The following is a 25,105-nucleotide window of genomic DNA, read 5'->3' on the forward strand; positions in this document are numbered from 1 at the left end:
TTTCTTGCAGCAAAATCTTTCCAAGAAGAATTGGTCTGGTTTTTCTTAGTGGGTGAGTCTGGATGGGCCCAATGATTCTGACTAAAAGGCATGGAACTCCAGGTTATGCTACAGCTGTAATCCTTTCAAAATGAAAGGCTCCTCAAAGAGCTGTGTAGTTTCATGAGCTTGTTGCTGCATCAATAGCCCCAGTCCCCCTACCTTTGGGTTTTTGATCAGGGATATAAAAATTGAGTGTCAGCCTGGTGTAGATTTAGTTCATGTGATTTTCTTTTCTTTTTTTTTTAATACTCTGACCTACAATAAAACATTGCTGTTTTACATCGGATTTGCTTTGACTAGAGAAGAAAGTTTTTAAACTCTTCTAACCAGTAAGTCAGAGTGGTCAAATCTTTTCATTAACAAAGCATGTACAACAGCCATGTAAAAACTGTAAGTTTTCCAAGGAAACTGAATTTTGAGACTAGTTGTGAAAGAGGCATTTGTTCTGAGCACACAACGAACAACCAGAAACCCCTGAGTTCTAATACCACCTCCAACACTGATTTCCTCCATGATGTTGGGTGTCACTTAATATCTCTATATCTATTTAGGTTCTTATACAGTGCCCATCATTGTGGCATCTGACCTCGTGAGCTTCCCCTCATTTGTAAAACAGGGATAAAAGTACTACGTGAAGTGGTTGCTGTGAGGATTAATTTGTTATTGTTCATGAAAGTGCTTAGAAGACTGAATTAGCTAAGTGATAGAGATTATCATCATTTTGAGTGGACACTTTTGTTGAAGGTATGAGATCGGACTGGAAGATACCGACATGTCCAGATCACATAGATATATTTATATATTTTATATTACATAACTATGGCAGGACTTCAACAGCCATGTCTGCTCAAAACAACTATCTTGAAAGAAGGCAGCATGGAGTTATTCAGTTTCCATTAGGTTACATTAGAAACTATTGGGAATACTGACTTCTGGGTGAGCATGTGAGTAGCAGTGAACAGATTACTCATGTGAGTAGGGTGAGCAGAATTTGGCCCTTAAACAAATTACCTTCATGCCTACGATGGTGGATAATGAGGATTTTTCTTACAAGAGGTAAAAGCTGTTTCAGTTGGAGGGTGGAGAGGGCAAATCCATAGACAAATGGAATAGGGAAGGTGATTTACTAATCTTTATAAGGCTGCAAAGATATGCTGAGTCATCTATCTGAGGTACTTATATGACCCCCAACACTGTAGTGTCCAAGAGTATGTCTACACTGCAATTAGACACCCACGACTGGCCATGCCAGCCGACTCAGGCTCATGGGACTCGGGCTAAGGGCCTGTTTACTCACTGTGTAGACGTCTGGGCTCAGGCTGGAGCCTGGGCTTTCAGACCCTGAGTGGTGGGAGGGTCCCAGAGCTCGGGCTGCAGTCTGAGCCCGAACAGCTACACTGCAATGAAACAGCCCCTGAGCCCGAGCCCCACAAGCCTGAGTCGGCTGGCATGGGCCAGCCATGTCTAACTGCAGTGTAGACATACAAGAAGAGCCTCACAATCTTTTAACGGATTTATTTACAGAGCACTTCTGTGAGAGAAGAAAGTTCTATTATCCCTATTTTACAATGGGGAGCTGGGGCACAGAAAGACTAAAGTGATTTACCCAGGGTCACCCAGGAAGTCTGTTGTGGAGTAGGGAATTGCATTTGGGTCTCCCACACCCAGTCTTGGGCCCTAACCGCTTGATCATCCTTCCTTTCTTATTACTGTAGCTACTATGATGGTTTATCACTTGACAAGAGTGAGGTGAAATGGAAAAGACTTACCAAAGGTTTATTTCCCTCTTTAAGTGTAATCCAATCTTCTCCGTTAGAGCTGACATCTACTCGGTATGATTTCACAAAATATATTTTCTTAGTTTCCTTTGAGATGGCTCCCTGGGTCCCGATGCCAGAGACAAATCGGAGAAGGCCTAGGTCTACCTGTGATAACAAATATGGAGATATGGACAATCTGTTTAGAGCATAATAATGTTATAATAGCAGAAAACAGCCTTGTTTCCAAAGGAGCATAAGGGGTTAATAAAAAGAGAAAAGTATCCTATTATTGATGGCAATGTGGCCTATAGCTCCTTATCTGTGACTGTGTATCAATTTATTCCTAAACTATATTACCATAGTATGTGAAAACATCTGCCTTTTCAGTCAAGAGGAATAGGTATGTACTAAAAGGTTCTCTTTCATATATAGGAGAGATAATTCTTCCATCGACCTAGCTACCCCCTCTCGGGGAGGTGGTTTTACTGCAGAGAGGGCAGAACCCCCCCATTGCTGTAATAAGTGTCTATACTGAAGTGCTGCAGCTGGGCCATTAGCATTTTAAGTGTAGATGTAGCCATACTGACATTTTCCAGACTGCTGGGGAAATGAATGCCACTCCATATGCATTTCTGTGCAGTATATATAAAGATATATATATAGTGTGTTAGATGCATTCTCGCTCCCTCCCTCATTCAGACAGACAGCATCCAAAGGGTTGAGGGCAACCAAGATGGTTTCTAATAAGTAGGTCGATAATCAGAGCTCTATAACTTTTATTCCTTCCTTATTTTCTGTCTTTGTGCCAAACAGTAAGAAGTGCTAATTAAAATTAAGTTCATTAACCTGCCTTCCAAAAAGCTGGACTCTAGCTTTTGCCTCTTATAACAATTTATTTCGTTTCAATATAAGAAATATAATTAGTCACAAAATATTAGCCCTACTAAGTTACTCCCCTAAAAGGAACAAAAGACAGAGACTCCATGAAGTCCACTAGGAACTTAGCTATTGCTACTGATTGTATGTGGAAAGTGCCCAGATACTACAGTGATGGGCAGCACTATAAAACCCTAAGGTAGATAGATTTATAACAGTCACATGAGTCTTTATAATTAATTCTGTCACAGTGAGATTGATAAAATCATGTTACTAGTCAACATATGTCACTAAAACTTAAAAATGTCATTGTAAATGCAAAAAAAAAAAAGTTGTCTTGTATATTGTGGCAATACAGCTATCATTAAGGAATAAATTGCTCGAATATTTGGTTCCTGCACAAATCCCTATTGAACCCCTCTCCCAAGCTACAGCATAATATCCTAGTGCCCAGCCATTAATAGATTGAATTAACTCCTCTTGTGCTAATGTGCCATGCATGTCTCTGGCTTTTTCATTATTTTCAAAGCATGCAGGATGCAGAATGTATGTCTCCAGTGTTCCACAAGCATCCTTTTTCCTGGATATATGTCATACACCCAAAGGCACCGGAGTGGCTAAATCAATATGCTCTGCATTCTTTCTCAGATAGCTGCAGGAAGTGTTATTCAGGACAGGGTAGCTGCTATTTTGATTTCCATGTCATATATAAGTTGTTTTGAAGTCCTGCAACAGAAGAACAGTAGCCCTGTGTGGGAAGGATAGTGCTGGCTTTCAGTGCAAAACCCTTGTCTCTGCCATGGTTTTTAAGGCTGGTAATGCCAATACTTGCATTTTAGCTTGATGAATAAAAAAAAAATCCCCGCATCTGAATTTCTGGGGATGAAATGCTGCAAAGATTTGTTTGTAATAGAAAAAAAATTCTCTCTCTCTCTCTCTCTTAAAAAAAAAAACCCCCGTACTGTCTTACAAAAACAATCAAGTAAGTTAAAGTTACTGGAGAGCCTCAAATGTTAGATTGCTACAATCTGAAAGTTCATGGGGGAGTCTGGGTATCATTGCACAGAGCAATCTCAACTTAACTTGAAATGCTCTCAAAATTGTACTCTGCTGATTGTAAAGTGTGCTGCACAGAGTCATGTCCAATATCACATTCACTTCCAGGCTGAAGTGCACTTGAAAATCTGGAAGTCTGAGGGAGTGTAGTGCTGAGTTATTTAAATGAACTGCTTCTCTTAAAATTTCCAACAGCTCTTCAGGTTTGAAATGATTAGGGTCCTAAGCATGTACAGTTCCAGCTGATTTGAAATGACTCTAGTGGGTTTTTTTTTTATTTTTTCACATACAGTCAGTAATACATTTTGAATGAAGTCAAGCGACAGTCTGTTATGAGAGTTCTAGATATTTGAAGCCAAGCTAAAACTTAACATCAGAGGCTAAGGGAAACGTTTGACTCTAAAGCAAACAATTATTGCCATCAAACCAGACCTTCAAAACCATGTTTATGAATCCTTCTTACTAACTGAGGTGACAACAATAATATAAAAAAGGTGGAAACTACCCTGGAAACTGCATAAGATGTCCTCCCGTGCTTTTAAACTCCCCATCACTGAATTCTCATATTAATCACTTTGAGAACTCACTTTGAACTGTGTTTTTCTTTCTAACGTTCATTAAGGATGAACATAAAGCTTTACAACCTGTTTAGAGAAGGGCTTTATAGGTGAAATTTACCTCTGTGCAAAGGGTTTAAGTGTTGCATAGGCCTCTGCACAGAGGTGAATTTCAACCTATATCCAAATTCCTACTACCCGCTAGCAACTGAAGGTACCAAAAAGATAACTCTGGTCAGACACAGATGCTCAGTGTTAGAATTTCCAGAAGAACCATCTTCAGAGGGCAATACTTTGAGGACAACTGTGTCATAATTTCATTAGATGTTCTTATGCTTTTGGGGTTGTGCTTACAGGAACAGCTGTACCCTACACTTTCCAGTCTATGTCTATGTATAACAGTATGCTCACTTTTCCACAAAGGCTTCCAAACATTAATGTACAGAGATTGCCCATTTTTCCCTAACTCAGTCAGCCCATCTCCATTTGTGATAGATTATTTGACAGCTGGCTTTTTGTTTTATACTAGTTGTATTTTGGTACGTTGGTTTGAAGAACTTCTGTTTCGCGTTAATTTGAACTGTGGAGGGATGTGGTGATGAAAGACTGTACATCTGAAGCCGAACATCAAATGCATTCACTAAAATTATTTGACATTTCACTCAGTGTGTGATAAACAAACATCTGGTATTTATTTTCTGGGATGCAAACTATTTTGTAGAAGTTTATTGTGCTTTGTGTGGCTGAGTGGCCATTATCTGAGCTAGCCTAGAACAATCCACAATAGTGACATCATGACACGTCACTTTCATACCAGGATTTTATTTTTGATTATAGTATCTCGATTGTTCTCTTCTTGAGTCTTTCCCTGCCTTCATTCAGATGAAAACTTATATTCCTTCTCAAAAATAACGCATTAGGGCCTGATCCCATGTGCTTAGGGTGTTACTTGTTACAATGAGATTACTTATGTTGGCAAGTACTACACTTGGTAGCAAATGTATAAAGGATTGGGCCCTTAGCTTGTGTGAAATGAGGATAATCTCAAATATATCATTTTTCTGGGAGAGAAATGGCCCTATCAAAGGAAAATAGTTGTTCTTGCTTACTACATAAGACTTCTTAAAGCAATTCCTGCCCTGTGAAAGCATATTGAAAGATGCTGACTGTTTCCGTGTATGAACTATTGCCTGACTATTTATTCTGCAATGCCTCTTAGCATCCAGTAAAAATACTTTTTATAGCTGCACTATTGTCTGACAAACTATAGGAGTCACATTCCTGAGATATAGATATGCAAAAGGCTGCACACATATTTTATTCAAAACCACTTAAGGAGGAGGACAAAGTAGCATATGTAGCACTGTGGAGTAAATCATACAGGAAATCTCTGCAAACGGCTGGTTAAAGAGCAGCATGTAGCTTACAAGCCATGAAATGAATATTACTTCTTCCTATAATCATACATAATCATGTCATAATGAGGAAGGCCTTATTTTCAAAATGAAAATCTGCTTTGCTCAATAAAATACAGTTCACTGAGGCTGTCATGGCAAGGGAATGGTTGTTACAAGCTTTTAACACCCTTACTGTAGGCCTGGGCAACAACGTGAGAAAATAAAGGACAAAGGGCTAGAGTTTGATAAACAACAGGAAGCTATTTGTTGTGAGCATCTCTTGTGGCTTGAAAAGCTGTATAATTAATCACTTAACATTACATACCAAAGTAAATATTGTTAGAGAATAGTGTCATTTCCTTAGATAACACACATGGCTCTCAGAGTCAGATGAACTATGGTGGTACTTCACTGCCCTACTATCTACTACTCTAATTATGCAAGGGTTCATCAGCATTGTCTTTCATTAGCATACCTTTTTTTTAGCTGCTGTTGATTTGATTGATCACTTTGGCCCATGCTATGTGTAGAACTATTATTCAATTCCTTTATTTATTGATATTTAAGTCACATGGGTTACAGCCTTTAATTGAAACTCTAAAGGAACTTTTAATTTACTTGGCAAATCAAATTAATTTCAGTAGTCTTCATCCCTGAAATCTGTGGTCATTACAAAAGTACAACTCCTTGACTCATTGACTTCCACTTTGGCTTTAAGTGAGTAAAATGTATCCTTTCTCTTTGTGCAAAACTCCCACTGATATTAATGATAGCTCCATAAGGAGAATAAGGAGAGAGAATGGCCCTTAAAGAGGGATCCATCATGCACCAATGGACTGAATGGGAGCTTTCTCATTGACCTCAGCAGGAGCAGGGCCTAAGTGCATTAGCAGAAATGTATACTCAACGCAAGTATGAAACAGATGATGGGGCAAACATTTGTGTCAAAGGACAAAAATATCACAGCAGCAAAACAAGAGCTGCCCTTGCTTTAATAGCTGAAATATTCTTTACAGTCTTAGCTTCAAGCCTAAATCCCCATTGCTGCTTTGTAACAGTAAAACTTAAATGTAAAGGGGGCTATTGCATGCAGGCACTGACACTGGTGTTGTAGTACTGAGTTTAGAGAGATTTTTCTTAGAGGCAGATTAACCAGCTTCTATAGGAGAAAACTTTGGAAAAGGATGAAAAGGTTTGGCTGCAAGGTATAAAGGAGCTTCAGCAACTGTCAGCACTGTGCTTGCTGAAGAAAGAAAAATGCATAAAGTGTAAGAAAAATGAAGTCCAAAAAGAAAAAAGAAAAGACCTCTGTTTTTTGACTGAGAAAAGATAATGCTTGTGTGGGCTGTGTTACATCTGGATTCATGGCACATTCTCCCACTCTTATGTTAATTTTTTTTGCATAAATCAGAAGCAACTAATTAAAAAAGAAATATTTAATTCTGACATGTTCTTTGAACTGGTGTTCCATCTGGTTCTATTTGAATAGTGAAATCTGCTGTAGTTGTAAAAATTGGCAAGCAGCACTCTGGTAAAGAGAAACAAAAGAGACTCAGTACAGCAGGTTAATACACTAGCATTTCAACTTGAGACATTTCCAGAATTCAGCATACCAAATCGCTCCAGTATGGAAAGTATAAAGATCAAATGTGAAAGAAAAATGCTGTTAGTGAGGTGGGAGAAGCACTGCCACTGGTCTACATTAGCTCTGTGTGATATTTATAGTGTAAGTCTTTGAAAAGAGTTTGATTTTAAAGCACAGGGAATACAATGTTATGATGAACTGGGCTAAATGTATTTTATGAAATGCATTCATTGCATATAAAATGCTGAGAAACAAGTCTTCAAATACTCATTTCTATGTTCTACTAAAATATATATATTTTAAAATTTCTGAAGTAACATAATTATATTCAGAAGAATCAGAAAAATATCTTCTTCCTAATTTATCTCATATCTGATAACTCCTTACAACCTGGACACTAAGATACAATAAACTCTGATAACAAAGAGAAGAAAATGTAATAGTATTTGGATTTCTGTGGACTCCAGAATCTAAGTAATCAGCATCTTATGCAATTTGAAACCTCCTTGTAGCAATGAACAGAAAGGCTGATGTACTTCTAATGCTTTAGAAAAAGATTGTTTTAGTCTTCAAGAAGCATATCTAATTGCGAAATATTACTTCTTTAAAATGAAAACCTTTGCTTCAACTCTGCATTAACTTGCAGATACCCTAAGATGTACAATGACTAGGTCAGAAAAAGGAAAAAATGTGAATGGATCTTTTCTCCAGCTAAGATACTTAGGAACCCTTGCTGAGCAATACATGATTCAAGAACTTAATACTTTTAATTAACGTTTTTGAATGCTTATTTGTAATTTACATTTAATTTTAAACCTGAGTTTAATCCTGTGATCTGGAATGAAGACAAGTATTTAGTACAGTCTGAATGTAACCTTCCCAAGTTTGTTAGAGACTATAGAAATGGGAAACTCTATAGCAATACTTACAGAACCTGTTTCTTCTAATAGAAGAACATAATTACAGGACTTTTTTCAAAATGAATGAGTAACTATCACTCACAAATGAAAAGCAAGCACCCCAAAGTCTCCCAGCCAAATTGCTTCCCATGTGAGAAGCTGGGCTTTGTATGGGAAGCAGTGAATTTCACCAATACAGCACTATTGTGACATTCTTTTGCCAGTTACAGTAATCACAGGTAATCACGTCCCAGAGGTATCATAGGGTGTAGGTACCAGGACCTTGTTGCCTAATAAATTTTGGCATTCTGAATCCAAATACATTACTATACACATGTAAACACACACAAATAACCTTAGCTTCCCCCTATTTTCTGCTGTACCACCCACACTAATGCAGTAGGAGGACGTTGGTAAGCATGAAGAAGATATATTATAATGGATAAAACTTCTACTGACTTAGATCTTGATCCTCCAAATAGATCTGCCTGTGTAGCCACTGACATCCAGGAAGAGGCCCAAAGACAGACCTGATATTCATGAGCATGGGAGTGGGTAAATACTCTTGAGTTACACGGGCATAGCCACAGTTTCTAGTTATCTGTGAGCAGCTCTCACTTTCTTAACATTTGGTACAATCTCTGCAAATAAGGCAATTGCTCACTTTTTTCTGCATTTATTTTTTCTCTTTTAAAGGGGGCTGTCAAGTTTGTGAGGCCAAAAAAATGACTCCCCATTTCTAGCACAGCACATGGTGCATGTTTCTTTTGTTTACTGTTAGCCTGGCAATAAGTCAAGTCTTTTTAAAATATATAGGCTTCATGCTTTTCTCCTGGGGCTGGGGGGCGGGGAATCCAATAACTATGGTGAGATGCTGTGATGACTGGCATGCTATGAACAGAGAGAGAAAGAGAGAGAGGGATAAAGTACATATATAGAAGGGTCACCTTGCAATGTCCTTAGTATGTTCCCTCTCAATTGAGAGAGGTTTTAGGATTCCCACAGGGTATGAGATCTGGAAGTGCAGCAGAAGCCAAGCAACATTGGCATAGATCCTGTCATATAGGTAACCAACCCTTAAGTCAGTGGTTCTTAACCTATTTACCATTGTGGGCCACGACGAATACTACCCTGAGGATGTCACGTGGGTTGTAGCTCTGTGCTGATTGGGCAGCATCTGGCCCACGGGCCATAGGTTGAGAACCACTGCCCTAAGTGGTGATCTCTGAGCCCCCTCCTCCCTTCTGACAGAATTTTTGAAGAACCTGCCCTGCTATTGGCTCTCTCCTTGTGCTAAAGGAGGGGAGTGTGGGGCTGGGGGAATTGCAGAGGGAAGTTAATGGTAATTCAAACTATATTAATTGCCATGAGGATTTCACTTAGAAATCTTTCAGTAGCTGAAGGGAACCTGGTGTGTTGAGTGGCCGTTCCCCAGTTCTGCTCTTCTCCCAGCACAACCTGTCTAGCTCAAATCATGCAGATTTCATGTTGATGGGTTTCTCAGGGCAGGGGATGATGCTATGGAGCTGCTGCTCCACTTTTCTGTGCTCTCCACCCTGTTCCTGCAGAAGCTGCTCCCCTCAAGCAATGTGAAAAGGACACCTATTCTATCTTTAGCATCTGGGTTTCTAAAAGCAAACACCAGAGTAGATTTCCTGAAGTAAAGATGTCATTACACAGAGGACCACTTGCAAGGGACATCAATTCTTCTGACCAACCAACTTTGATAACACCACTTTAAAATTATTTCCATACTACAAGGATCATGTCAGTCCAGAGCACAACCTGACCTTAATCGGAGTTGTATTGGTAAATCAAGGGCAATGCCTAATCTAAAGCATATTTTACTTTAGCCACTTAATTCAGTATTAAAATAATCTGCAGCCTAAAATATGCAGCTCTCTCAATTCATACCATAATGGGACAAGCTTATTTTTGGAGTAGCTTCAGTTAAGCTACACCATGAATGAATTTGGACCAATGCATTCAACGTAGGAGGCTGCAAAGGAGAGAAGGAACAGGTGAGATAGGTACAGCTGGTTGTTTGAAGTTATGTGTAAACAGTCTCTGAAGAAAAGCCAGTTGTTCCTGAGAGCAGGTGAGGTGAGCCTCAGTTTAATGTTTGGTTAGCTATGTGCTGGAAGCTTTATTTATCAGACAGCTATGAAGGTTATACTGATGCCCCTTTGAAGATCATTTTAAAAAATAGAAAAAAAATATATTAAACTTTTATACGTGAGCCAAAAATGGAACTTTCCCCCTGTAGAAATATACCCTTCTCCACTCCCTATCTTCTGGGGGCAGAGGAGTAAATAATAAAACATGGGAGAGAAGTTGAATTGCCTTGTGAAGGGCAGGTATTTACTACATGGAGAGAATGTCCTTTGTCCTTCCACCTTACCTATTGGGTAAGTAAAAGTGTCACCTAGTGGCAAAAACTAAGGGCTAGTCTACACTGGCAATGCTAAAGTGCTGCTGTGGCAGCATTTTAACGTGCCTTGTGTGGTCACGGTGCAGCGCTGGGAGAGAGCTCTAAAAAAACACCTCCACGAGGGGCGTAGCTCCCAGCGCTGGGGCACTGTCTATACTGGTGCTTTACAGCGCTGAAACTTGCTGTGCTCAGGGGGGTGTTTTTTCACACCCCTGAACCAGAAAGTTGCAGTGCTGTAAATTGCCAGTGTAGACAAGCCCTTAAGACAAAAAGGCAGGGAAACACAGGGACATATGAGGCAAATAACACAGCAACAGAAACCCTAGAGCATGGTTGGGGGAATAGGGAAGGACCCACAAGACCCATAAAATCCTCAGCTTCATACCATTGTACAAGTGTGGAAAGAATAGGCAAAAGATGCCTGATAGTCTCAGTGAGATGCTCTGCAGTAAAATAAATACGTCTATCATCTTCAGAATAATGGACAGGCCCCACAGGCACAAAGCTCTCTGGCTCAGTAACAACTATCCTTATTATAACACATCTCAGCTGTGTGTTCTGACCCACAGCCCCATATTTGTAACTGTTACCCTCCATCGTTCTCTTCCCCCTTCTGTCACTGCTGCAGTCTGTCACCTGCCCTGTCTCGTAGATTAATTTTATTTTTGTTACACTTAAAGTCAAATCCTGCTCCTTCCTTCATGTCTTCAGATGGCCTTGGCTGCAGTGGAACTGGTGGGATTCCACTGCATGATGGTGGGAGGCAGAACTAGAGGAGCACACACAGGGGCTCTGCTTGGCTCCAAAGGGGCTTTTTTCTTAGAGCTGTGGAGGAGTGTGATGGGGTGTACTTCCCACACTGGCTCTGAGAGGGCTGAGATAGGACAGGTGGCCAATCAGCCAATTAGGCTGCAAGCTGGGAAAATTAAAGGTGGGAGGAAAGCCCTAATTAGAAGGAGGCTCACCTGAGCAGAGGTGGGCTGAGCTAGTAAAAACCCAAGAAGCTAGCAGTAGTAAAGACTGCTGGGAAAGTCTGTAGTCTCCTCCTGGGAGAAGGGAGGAGTGGTTGGAGTCTACAGAGCTAGATAGTCTTCAGTTACTCCCTGGGAGGGTGGCAATCTCAGAGTAGGGGAGTGCCAGGTGGTAGTAAGGAAAGGGCTTATGGAAAGGTAGCAAGGTTGAGAATGGAACAGATCTTGGCTGATGACTAGAAGGTCTCTGAGCTGGAACCTGGAGTAGAGGGTAGCCTGGGTTCCCCTGCTAGCTATTGAGGCTGTGGCACCATGGGTTAGTGAGTGGGAAGACTGAGGAAGTGGTGAATGGGAAGACTGCCTAAGATTGCTGAAGAAAGACTTTGATAGCCCTCAAGGGGGAAAATGCATATAGTGATCTGGCTGGAGGGTCAAGTCACAAAGAGGCAGCAGCAGCAGCTTGGAGCAAGAAAAGCAGAGAGATGGTGCGCAACTGTGTGAAGGCACGTTGACCTTGGGACTCTGATCGCTGGAATGACCAGGAGGAGGTGCCATCTAGCAGTGAGAAGAACTGGCATATGGGGATCTGGAGCTGGGCTGGGAAGCATATGCATAGCTAGTAGGTCCATGCTTATGTTGATCCACTGGCTCCTCTATAATGGGTGACATGACCAGCGTAGTCTATTGCAATAAGGCTGCAAGTGCAGCCTTGGTGTGCTCCCCTATGCTGGAGATAAGATTGCCCCCTAAGGCCCATAGGATCCTGCTATATCAAGGCTAGCTGTCAAGGTCAACAGGGGCATAAGAAGGGTTTTCTATCATACTGCAGACTGTACCTATCATGGTTTGTTACAGCAAAGAATCTTGTGCAGTACCGTGTCTCCTCGCCACTCTGACTTCCCAGGGGCAAAGGCAAGACCTGGGAGTTCTCTTGGCTTGAACTGGCTCATTAAATGTTTGAAACATTCCAAATGTCATACTTTCTATGGCTCTTCTACTATCTGATTTCAGTATGTGCCTTTATCAAATTGCATCATTTATTCCCATGTCACAGCTTCCTCCTGGTCAATTAACCCAGCTCCTGGCCTGTGCCATCTATATTTTGTAATAATATCCAGAAAGGAAGATTCCTGTAGCATTCTTTACCTTCATGCAAACATATCTTAAGAGCATAAGACACCCATAATGATTTTCCTGACACAACTGAACAGCCAGCATTGCTTGTTATAATTTTCTGGAGTGGCATTATGAACTGTAAAATGACATGAACTGAAATATAACTTGTATTCTTAAAGGGGGGAGGTGGAAGAATTGACAGTTACTGTGCTTTCATGTCAATGTACTCCCTAATGATGGGTAAAGCTCAGCAATAAAGCCTGTGAAGTTCAGCTCTCAGGCAGCCTTTCAAAGATTGGGAGGACTTGAAAGCTGAGTTTTTCCAGCTTTCATCTTATCTCATGCAGTAGTATGATGCACTTCACTGCAATGCAAACTCCAAAAGAACCAAAAACAAAAAAACACAGGCACCACTGGTTTATACTTCCCCAAGCATTCATGTGAAACATTTAGATAAGCTTGCTCAGGAAAGCCAACTTAAACAACTGCCTGATGTAAGAATAACCCTGTTAAAGAAATTAATGTGCTGTGCACCAGCCTATATAAATAATGACTGTATTTTTAAGTGAATACCTGATAAGGAAATAGGCCAGTTACACAGATGAATGCCCAAGGCACCAAATGATGAAATGCAATTATTTTCAAACTTTTGCAGGAATAAATCTGCTGTGCACCAATTTATATCAGTTCTGCATGCTTTTATGTCACACTTACAAAGGGATAAATATTATAGGAATATAGATAACTGCAAATTTAAAGAAATAAAGACAAATGTGGAATGAAAGCTCCATTTCAAAAGTCCCTATCATTCTGCTGAACTACTCTGTACACAAGAATGTTTAAAATCAATCTATATATTTTCTCTGCACAAGAAAATTAGCAGTAAATACACAACAGATACCTTAATCAAAGGAGGCTAGTGAGGGCTCAGTATTATTTAAGGGGGTCTGTTCTTGCCCCCCTACTTCAGACCTAGGTTTACATGCCCACAAGAGGCATGTAAACCCCAGAAAACTTGGGAAACTGACTTTATCATGTCTTCCGATCCTCCTGAGGACTGTCGGGCCTATCGAATACCCTAAGTAGGTGCTCAGATGCCACAGAGATGGGTTTGGTATAAGAATCTAGACAGACAGACCAGAGGATAAAAGGGGGATAACAGGGGACCTGCTCCATGGCCAGAAACCTGCTGCTCAGTCTAAGTACTTGTGTAGTTAATAGACATGCTGTGCCCTTTTCTGCAAGCAACCTGCTTGTAGAGGGCTTGCTAAATGTTATAGGAGAGAAGAATTGCACTGCAAAGGAGCTACTGTCCAGCTAGGTGGAGGGAAGAAGAAATTGCACCGATATTCCTGCCCAGCTAGGTGGATGGAATAAGAAACGCACCCACAGATGTCATTGCCTGACCGTGCAGAAAGAAGAAAAAATGCACACCTCACACATCACTGCTGAGCTGTATGGAAGGAATAATAGTTCCACAGAGATTGGAAGGAATATTTTGATAGTAACTTGCATATTCCGCAGTAAACATATCCAAAAAATGTCCATAGAGAGCTTGAAAAACTGTATTGGCATGAGAATTATTCACAGTGTAGGTCACCAATGAGACTAGTAATGGGCAACAAATCTCAAAATCACACACACCCATTGGTCTCCAGCGACTTTTGTTTAACATACCCTCTCTGGTATTATGCTCTTTTTGTAGCACTGTAGTCTTTTACGTTCCCCCTTGAAGGGAAGTGGCTAAGCTCTATTACAGAGGTTCAGAGATGTAAAGGCCTGTCATGTTTAGGAGTGCCTGGTTTTTGCTCAAGGGCTTCAAAAACAAGATAGGAACATCATTTAAATATAAGAATTTCATGTGATACATTACACACAGTGTAACTATAGGTCCTAAATGTGAACATTAAATGTACTCTGTAAAAATCCAATTACTGGTGCTAGGGCAGAAATCAGCCATCCCTTTTAAAGGAAAGTTTTGAAAGTGCAGTCATAAAATCCTTGAATGTTATGGATTTCATTAACATTGTACTCCCCTAGGATTCCCAATTGTACAATAACAGGAGTTCTTTAAATTTTAAATACCACAGACAGGAACAGATTTCACTGAAGCCAGATGTGGAACCCTCACCCTGGCCTTCTCACTGGTTCTAAGAGCTGGAACTGTTTGGTAATTGATACCTATTAACGTGTTTGTTGTTTAGATTACAGAAATGGAAACACTATACTATTTTCCCCCTGAAAAGATATGTTAATAAGGGACGCTGGCATACATTTCAACAGCAGTATCTTGCCCTTGATTAAATTAAAGGGTTGTTTTTATTTTATTTTATTTTATTTTTTTTAATTCTATTTCATTACAAAATGGAAATTGACTGTGTGAAACAGTAAGTGAAATAAACAAGTAAGTGAAATAAACAAGTAGGTTTAGCTTAAGGTCAGGAGATAGTTAATTGTCCAATGGAATGTTACTAACTTAAGGCTTATTTTTGGTAACCATTGTCATGTGTTCCTTTCATGTCTTATTTCCATTTTTATTTGTATATTTATAGAAAATATTTACATCATCACTTAAAATGCACTGGAAGAAATTCAGCCCAGGGTGATTCCACTGGAGACAATATGGTCACCCCTAGGTTCATGTTATTTCAGCAAATTTTAAACATTTGTAAAAGAATAACAAGAAGTGGAGAAAGAGCTATGTGTAATGTAGTTTTGCTTTTGATTTTTTGTCTGAGCTTTTGAAATATAATTTCAAAATGAAAAATAAAAGAAAGCATTCATTTAGCACAGGAGGGTATGCAACTGATGTTCAGCTGAGCTTAAGAGTTAGTTAGAAATATTTTATGGGCACAAAGGGAGAATCTAGTTTTCCCACTGAAGAATAGATCATATGTCCACAGCTTGAATTCATGCAGATCTTTGTTCAATGAAATGTTACAAGCAGCCACCATTTTGCTAACTTTCTTCAGTGAAATGGTCCCAGAGACATCAACACCCCAAGGAAAACAATCATATCATATGCCCTCTAGATGTCCCTCTCCAGATATGGAACTGAATTTTTTCTTTTAGCAAAAATATTAACCTTGAAGGGAGGGGGAAAGCAGGGAAAGGAGATTAGTGGTATTTGCGACATACAAAGAATGGCAAAGCAAGGAAATTAATAATTAGGGCTACATTTTCAAACACCTTTGTATATGTACAGCTGCACACCTCTCATTTATACACCTGATTTGCGTATGTGTATCAGGAATTTAAAATGATGTTGTCGCTGTGTCAGTCCCAGAATATTAGAGAGACTAGGTGGGTGAGGTGATATCTTTTATTGGTCCAGCTTCTGTTGGTGAGAGAGACAAATTTTCGAGCTTTCTCATCAACAGAAATTGGTCCAATAAAAGATACTGCCTCACCCCCTACCTTCAAAGGCAGACATGGCCACTTAGCCACCTAACTGTTCATGCATAAATTGGGGCCTTACAAGTGTGAATAGATCAATAAATACATGCATTTTTGAAAATCTGTCCCGTAAAGCCGTGGATTTTTGTCCAGCTAGTATTATAAGAGAAGTGGTTTCCACTTAGTTTCAGGTTCAACACTGATATATCATTCAGTCTGTTTTGCTGTTCTCTGATTCCCAGAGTTCCTACTGTGTGTCGTCAGTATAAGAACGGCCATACTGGGTCAGACCAAAAGTCCATCTAGCCCGCTATCCTGTCTTCTGACAGTGGCCAATGCCAGGTGCCGCAGAGGGAATGAACAGAACAGGTAATCATCAAGTCATCCATCCCCTGTCGCCTATTCCCAGCTTCTGGCAAACAGAGGCTAGAAACACCATCCCTGCCCATCCTGGCTATTACCCATTGATGGACCTATCCTCCATGAACTTACCTAGTTCTTTTCTGAAGTATCTTACAGGAACCTTTTCGTTTTGTATTGTGTGAGTAAATATTTGCATAGAATTCACACAAATAGGCAGCTCATAATTCCACCAGATCAAAGGAGCTTTGATCTTTCACATAAGCACCTTTGTAGAAAGTGAATTTTCTTTCTCCAAACACTTATGAGTATTTTGCAAGGAGCATGTAGCTGGTGGTTTAGCTGTGAGCTCTCATGCAGATGCATGTCCTTTCTTGGGGCCATTATATAAAGGAAAAATAGCATTTCCATGCTTTATTCAGGTAAAATCCCGCAGCACAGGTTTATTACAAGCGTTACCAAAAGACATTGAATCATAATGCACAACAGTCAAGATTTTCACAAATGGGTCCCTAAGTCCATGTTGAGGTGTCTGATATTTGAAAGTGCTGAGCAGCTGACCCAGCAACTTCAACTGATTTTAGTGGAAAGCACCTAGCCCATTGTTCCTCAGTATGTAATTAAATAAATAAATATGATCATTTAAAATCAATCGTTTATCTCTTCCTGCATTTCAAACTTCCTGGGCCAATTGGGATGAAAAAGGAATCCAGCTACTGAAATGGATGCGGGACCAGGACATGGAATCCTCGGCTCCAACTCGCTAATCTGTGGGCTGCCAATTTGTGTGGCTGCTGCCACTGCAGAATATAGGTGGGAGCAATGGATGCATCCCACTCCTTCTCCCCACCTCACGCCAAGGGCCTGATTCTCCTTTACACTAAAACTCTGGCAATGTAAAGGGGCCTCAAATTTACACCCATTTTGAGGCCTCTTTACACTGCTGGAGTGGTGTAAAGGGTCCTTAGTGTAAATCAGAAACAGACCCACAAAGTTTGGGTGAGTACATCTGTGCTGTCTGCATGCTCCTTCCCCAGCCACATTCCCCCTCTCTGGTGAATTGCAGAGACCTGCAATGTAGAGCTCCGCTACAACATACAGGTTGAGTGGAGTTTTCGTATGTACTGTAACAAATCTTTAAACAGGATTTTATGTTATGGGCTCAATCGTGTCAACAAAACACAGCCCTGCATTGGGAGCTGTTTTGGCTCAGATGGCTCTAGGATTAATTCTGCTTCAGAGAGATAAGTCCCCCTGGAGACCCTAGCACATGGGGAAAATTGTCTGAGGCTATACCACTTCAGGTATAGGTAGGGCCTGGGAGAGGTCAGCTGACAGTGTGCCAGTATGGAGCACACGGCACTCCACCAGTTTGTTGGCTGGCATAGCCGTGGGCTGCAGCCTGAGGCCACGCTAAATTATGTTGGAGCTTTTTCTGTCCCTGGCTATGCCAGGTTCGGGGTAATGGAAAGTGTCTTAAAGCCATCACCCTCTTATTGTTCCCCCCCCCCCCATCAGCTGTCCCAAGCATAAAGGTTAGAGCAGTTTAGGACTGAGTCCATTTCGTTAGATTTTTATTATCAAAAAATAAAACAAAACAAAAAAAAAAGCTTTTTCCTGAAAGATCTAGTTCTTCAGTTAAGGGATTAAACTCTCTCTCTATAGTTACTATAAGTGAATAAAGTACATAGGCCACATGAATTAGATTTGATTAACTGCTTGTTTTGATTATGCAGCAACAAATGCGTAAGTGACAGAAAGAAAGAAAGGCAGCCATAAAAACAGATGAAACACATGAAATTTGATTCTAATGCATTCCACTCTTTTCCCACACACATTCCATGGATTTCAAGCAGCATTGATTAATACCAAGCGTATTACTTCTTAGGTAAAGATTGGGAGGGTTTTAACTCTTATTTATGGCTAATTAAGGGAATAAGAATCAACTGCTTTTTTGCCACATTCCAATATTACTGAGTCCATCACTTACAATTAGCAAGTTTCCAGCAATTCAGGATATGTCTGGGCCTCTTAAGCAGGACTCTTGAGAGTCCCATTGTGTGCAAAGAATCAGAAATGTAAGAATTTTCCTTTCTTGCTTCCCCTTACTGACTACTGCTCAACATGCTTTTAAGCTTCCTTGCACACAGCAAACCTCACAGGAAGCACCAACGTGAACATTCTTGTTGATGGCTAATGATGCATTGTTTTTGTATGTCAGTTAGTAATTTCCTATGGAAAACAACAGAAGCAGAAAGAGAGCTCCACATATTTAAACTGCTGTAAGCCTTAAATACAGCATTATTAATCTGACATAAGTGAAACGTCTGGCTGTTGCTGTCAGCAAGAGAGTTTGGAACACAATTAAGGCAAGAAGTGAAAAAGATTCTAATAAATAATGCAGATAAGTTTGTATTTTTGTGTGTGTGTGTGTGTGATATTAGTATTAGTCTTCTAAAATGAATTTATTCCACAATAATATGAATACATCTAACTTGTTCAGGAATGATGTGACCAGCGAACTATGGACCTGATCTTGCAAATACTTTAAAACATGAGTAGTCCCACTGAACCCAATGAGAGTACTCAGGTACATAAGTGTTTGCAGGACCAGGGCTTATATCAATAGTTCTTTGGCGACAAGATTACCAGTCATACTAAAGAATGTTCTGTTTTGTGATATGGAAGAATAGTTACTAAGGGCAAGACTGGGAACAGTGAACTCATTTCATTTCTGACATAATCTAGAATTGGATTCAGGCCTTTAGAGGTGAAATTCTAGTCCATTAAAGCATGGTATCACATAACTCTAAGTATTATCAGTTAGAGGGATAGCACATGCTCAGTTTACTGGACCATTTCACTTTAAGTGTATGTTAAACTAATATTGACTTTTCCACTAAACCAAAATCTCTGTTATTTGTGCCCAGAAGACTGAAAAAACAATAGACGCAGGAAGCAAAAGAATTAATCTTCTTGACCTTTTCTTTGTTATACCTTCGGGAGTCAGTCTTTTTTGTGTGTGTATAACAGGGAATGTAAGATATTCACTTGCTACAGTTCTTACATTATGCAGAAATATTTTACTGTATTATTTTGTATATTCTTTACATTTTCCATTGCCAACTTGAATGCACTCCACAGAGTTTTATTAATATTGTCTCTGTATTGTCTTCTTACCTGTATCCATTCTCTACTGGAATCTTCTCCAGGGGTCCATCCATTTTCAGCGTAATTTAGCCGGGACCTTTCTGAAGACCAGTTGGTGCTATACTGGGAGGAGACAGTGATTTGGTCAGAGTGAATTTCTCCTGATTCCATACCTAGTGGTTCCATGCACTGGAAATCTGAAGAAAAATAAATTACCATAATTACTATAGTCAGCTATTTCAGTTTAGTCTCAGGATAATGAGAACATGTTTTCCTGTTCTGAATATGAAAACCTAAAGATTTTTTTTATATGTGACTTTGAATTCTTTAGCAACTTTCACTGAGGCAGTACTGGGCTTGTAGTGTCATTCTTAACGCTGTCACTTGAGTTGTCATGGCAATTCCTGCAATAATAATGCTGTACAAATATTTTTAGCCCAGCATTGTAGCCATTTCAATACAGGACAATCAAATTCTCTTTCCTAGGATAGAAAAATACTTCTGTGGATGGATTTATAACATAAAACAATGTATGCTTAACCTATAATTACACACAGAACTGGAGCAAACAAGTCAGAAGTCACATCAAAATTTGTAATATATGACAATTGATAATGTATTAGAATCAAGTATAAAAATACTTTAAAATGTATTATTACAAAGTCCATCTATTCTTCCCACACCCTGGATATTGAGGAAAACAAACCAGGTTTGAATCCAGCCCAGGTGTTTAATGACTAAAAGGAGTTACCATTTCTTTGATAACTAGTTGTATATTCCATGAATTGATATTCCCCTCCAATCTCCATAGACACAAACATTACCATGACAATTTAGCATTAATTGGCTGTCTAGTTAGTAGTCCTTACAGACTGCCCAAAGGCTGAATGGGCCATGGGGACTAAACTATCCTCTGACCCATGGAGAAGATTACTCCAGTCAGGATTGAGGCATATTTACATGGTGAGGTACATGCCCCCACTCACTACACTCACTCATTCCGCACGCCACTCTTGCCCGCAGACACTGCCCCCACCAGCTCCCATTGGCTGGGAACTGGCCAATGGGAGTACAGAGCTGGTGCTCGGGGCAGGGACAGAGCGTGGAGCCCCATGGCCTCCCCCCGCGCCTAGGAGCCAGACCTGCTGGCTGCTTCCGGGGCACAGCGCGGTGCCAGCCAGGACAGGTAGGGACTAGCTTGCCTTAGTGCCGCAGCGCCGCTGACTGGACTTTTAACAGTCCATTCGGCGGTGCTGACTGGAGCCACCGGCTCCCTTTTTGACTGGGTATTCCGGTCGAAAACCGGACACCTGGTCACCCTACCCATGATATACCACATTCTCCCCAAATCCTGAGCCACCAAAGTCAGTGTTTACAATGGTGCCAGTGGCGCCAGGCCCACACTGGGGCCCATTATAGACCTATCTAACCCACCCATACATCTGGATCTGGCCCCTCACTCAGGGCAGTCCAGCACCCAGGCCTGGCTGTGTGAGTAACTCCCAGGCAGCAAGTCCCGCTTGCCTGTAGCGGGCTCGCCACCCAGCTGCCGGGCTCCGCTATGCGGGATGGGCAGGACTCCTGGCCGCGGGGCCGGTGGGTGTGGCCGGGCCTGGCAGGCTCTTGGGGGTTGCATCTGGGGTGGGGGGGGGTCTGCTCCACTCCCCAGTGCAGCTCTGGCTCTGACTGGTCTCTGCTGTCCACCAGCTGTCGGACCCTCTGCGCCTCCCCGGGGCTGAGATGCCTGGGACTGGTGCAGAGACTGGGCAAGTCTCAGCCAATGTCAGGGGGAGCAGCACGGGAGTGAGGGGGCATGGCTGGGCTCTACCAGGCAAGTGGGTCCGGAGAGAGCCTGGCCTGGGCAGGCTCTGCTCCCGCTCCAGCCTGGCTGACCATGTTGCTCTCAAGGGGCTGGACCAATCCGAGCCATGCTGCTGGCTCAGCACAGCAGATATGGTCACCTCCCAGTGGGGCTGGTGAGTGCATCTGGGGCGGGGGGGGGGCAGGGCATGGGTTTCTAGGGGGTGGGGAAGAGATGTGTGTTTTGGGGCCCTGGGCAGTGGGGGCAATTGTGTGGGAGTGCTGGTCATAGAGGGGTGGGGGAAGTCTGTGTGTATTGGGGCACTGGGCAGTGGGGGGTTTGTGTGGGATGCTGTGCAGTTGTGATTGTGGGGCTGTGGGGAGATCACTGGGAAGTGGGGCATCGGGGGGACTCTGGGCAAAGGGGCGTGTATGCATTGGAGGGTCTGGGCAGTGAGGGGTCTGTATGGGACGCTATGCATTTGTGGTGAGGAGTGTGTGTGTAGGGTCTCTAGGCGGGGGGGCACTTGGCATAGCAGCTCTGGGGGGCGCTGGGCATATGGGTCTGTAGGGGATTTCAGCTGGGGAACACAGGGCATAGGAGTCTGTGGGGTGGGTGTCTCTCGGTTGAGGGGGGTGGTGTGGTGTACGGCGTGGGCCCACCCCAAGGGGACGGGGCAGGCCAGTGTGCATCTGGCAGCTGCTGCTGGTTTGTAAACAGTGCCCATGCACTGGGATGGATGGAGCGGGGCCATCCCCGCCACACTGTGCCCCATTACCACTGGCCAGCTCCTCGCTCCAAGGACACCACCCCGCCCCCCAGCACCATGCCCCATGGGGGCCCACAAATATGTTTGTCACCAGGCCCACAAAAAATTAACCCGACCCTGACCACAGTACTTTATGGGAGCCCCTGGAATTTCAGCTGACAGCAGTAATGACTGTTTGAGGTAAAGGAGCGAGTAGCCAGTAGCAGACTCTATATGTGGTTTAGCCACTAGAGGGAACAAAGACACACCCTATTAGCATGGATTAAACAAGAAATCTGCTTGTGTGGTCAGTAAAAATAGGTTTCACTATTTCACTGTGAACAAATGTACATATATATACATATACTTAGGCCTGGTCCATGCTAGGCAGTTAGGTTGGTTTAACTACATTGCTCAGGGATATGAAAAGTCCACATCCCTGAGCAACACAGTTAAACTAACCCCCAGAGTCAACAATGCTATGGTGATGGGAGAATTCTCCCATCGACCTAATTACCACCTCTCATAGAGTGGAGTACTTACGTTGACAGGAGAAGACCACCTGTCGGTGTAGCTAATGTCTCCACTGAAGCACTAAGGTAGTGTAGCTATGCTGCTGCAGCGTTTTAAGTATAGACAAGCCCTAACATTTTGACTGCACTGTATTTTAAGGGTAAAATTAACCCACGATAGTAGAAGGTTCCAAAACAGTGGTTCCATAAACAGAACAAAGGTGGCTGTGGAGCAGGGGCACAGGGATATGATACATCTCCTGCACCTTAGTAAGAGGCCAATGAATCTAAAACAACATACACCAAGTGGCCAGAATATCCCACATTCAGCGTGTACAGGGATAGAAGCCACAGCTCCAGTCTAAGGGGTGGAGTAGGGTGCTTTATATCCTCCCTGCAGGTTGGGTTGGCTTCTAGTCCATTTACTTAGATTTCACATTCAGAAGGGAGAGAATTTCACCCTATGCAAGGTAACTCTTCATTCATCTTTGAGGAAGTGTTACATTCATTCTGGGTGAATGTTTGGACGTCATTAGCTGGGACAAAGAGGAGAGGTTTGATTTGAAAAGGCCTGAAACCTAAGAGGTCCCTTTGTTTTAAGTTCAAACCAAACAAGGAAGTCTACAATGCTGTGGTGTAATGTGAGGCCTCCATTAAACATTTCAGGCTGTGTTGTGAGGGTAAGCACTGAAGAGATTTGAGATTGACATTTGGGAGAGAAATCTGTTACAGGTTTCAGAATAATGCAAAAGATTTCTTTTGATATGGTTTGAGGAAGGCAATGTATGGTAAATCAGTCCTTTTCACCTAGGAACTTGATCATCAAAGCCCACTCCTTCTTGTAACAAAAGAAGAATATGAGTTTTTGAAGGGTGCAAGCCTTGTTCATATTTCATTGTTTCAGTGCAATGCTTCCACTGCTCATCAGTCCCAGGTTTACTCTTCCATCTTAGTTATTTATAACAATTCTTCTGCCTTCCTGACTTTATTAAAAAATAAAACCATGAGGAAGTGTCTTCTCCTCACATTGATATTCAAAGGTTACCTGCTTAAAAACAAAACAAAAAATCCCAACATCCTTATTATGTAAGGCTTCTTTAATGTTTCATAGGGCATACATTGTGCAAGAAGACATAACAGAATATTTACCACAAAGCCCTGCAGGATAGATAAACACTGACCTTCTGAGACACTGTTCTGTAAGATGCTGTAGTTTGCTGAGAATCCCTCTTTTGCTATCGCACTGTCGGTATAAAAAACCATTGAAAGGATTCCAGTTGAAGAGCGCACTCGGCCTGGTGTGTTCTGTCCACAATAACGTCCTATGTGGGGGCCAACTGAAAAGAAACAAAGCATAACAGTTCACTACCTTTCTCCTACAACAATAAGGGTCAATACAATAGCCCACCGAAGAGATCCCTCAGCAGGAAATAGGGAGTCCCTGCAACAGTTTAAAATTACTGTCTCCTCAATAGCTTAGTAATGAACAGTAAATTGCTCATCCTGCCATAATAATCTCACTGGAACAATGTTCCAGATAACAGATAAAGCTAAATATAGGGCTAGATTTTTCAAAAGGTACAGTTTTTAAAGTGGTCCGTCATGGGCAATGATGTACAAAATTACATGCACAAAGAAGCAGAAGTATTGACATGTGATTAAAGCACCTATTGATAATAAGGGGCTCTGAGTGACCTAGTCTGCAAACCCAGCCTACAAGGTGCTGAACAATGTGAATTTTTCCTAAAATAAAGGGCACTGAGTCCACTCACCACCTTGCAGAATCAGGCACTTACTGCCCAAGTTTTGCAGGCAACCTGTCATTAGTTTTTCAGCAAATTTAGAAAAATGTTTTTTCTCTTGCCATTACATAGTGATCAATGAGTCTCTTCCTATTTGAGCAGATTCTAGCAGCTCTTTTCTTCCCTTCACTCAGACACTGGCAAAAAAAAAAAATGAAGTATGAACTTTTCCCCCACCTCTTGCTTTTGAATTCCTTAGAGATATTCATTACAGTTTGAAAGTTAAAAAACAAATCCTGATATTTTCCTGCTTGGCTTGTGCAAGTGTGACGATTTCCCCCCTTGACTAATCTGGCTACCGCACAGCCAATATATAAGGCCTTCCTGTACTTGTGCATCCCTCTTGGATAGAGCCATAAACTGCTGAATAGTGATAAATCTCTGCTAGCAAACATTGAATAGAGTACTAGATACTCTGCAAAAACTTACCTATAATACTGGCAGGCCACAAAACCCACACCTTCAGCCTTCCAGAACTAAATTAACACACTGCCCAGCATCATCATTGTTGGAAATCTGGTTAGTTTTCAGTTTAAAACTTAAAATGTTTACGAAGCTTAATTATTAAATATGCAAGGAAAAGCATCAGCTAACATAATTTCTCTAGAAACTTACTGGGCTTTGCCAGCAAATAAAACAGTTTCCA

At 41.5% G+C, this 25,105-nt stretch overlaps 1 protein-coding gene across 1 annotated transcript in view; it reads right to left on the reverse strand.

The window, feature by feature from the left end:
- Nucleotides 1-25,105, reverse strand: part of NRP1 (neuropilin 1) — a 133,008-nt gene that overhangs the window by 40,005 nt on the left and 67,898 nt on the right. Inside the window, 3 exon segments of the mRNA XM_037890966.2 lie at nt 1,812-1,967; nt 19,627-19,793; nt 23,839-23,994. Coding sequence (XP_037746894.1) covers nt 1,812-1,967; nt 19,627-19,793; nt 23,839-23,994 — 479 coding nt within the window.

The sequence above is a fragment of the Chelonia mydas genome, chromosome 2 (genome assembly GCF_015237465.2).
Source record: "Chelonia mydas isolate rCheMyd1 chromosome 2, rCheMyd1.pri.v2, whole genome shotgun sequence".
NCBI lineage: Eukaryota > Metazoa > Chordata > Testudines > Cheloniidae > Chelonia > Chelonia mydas.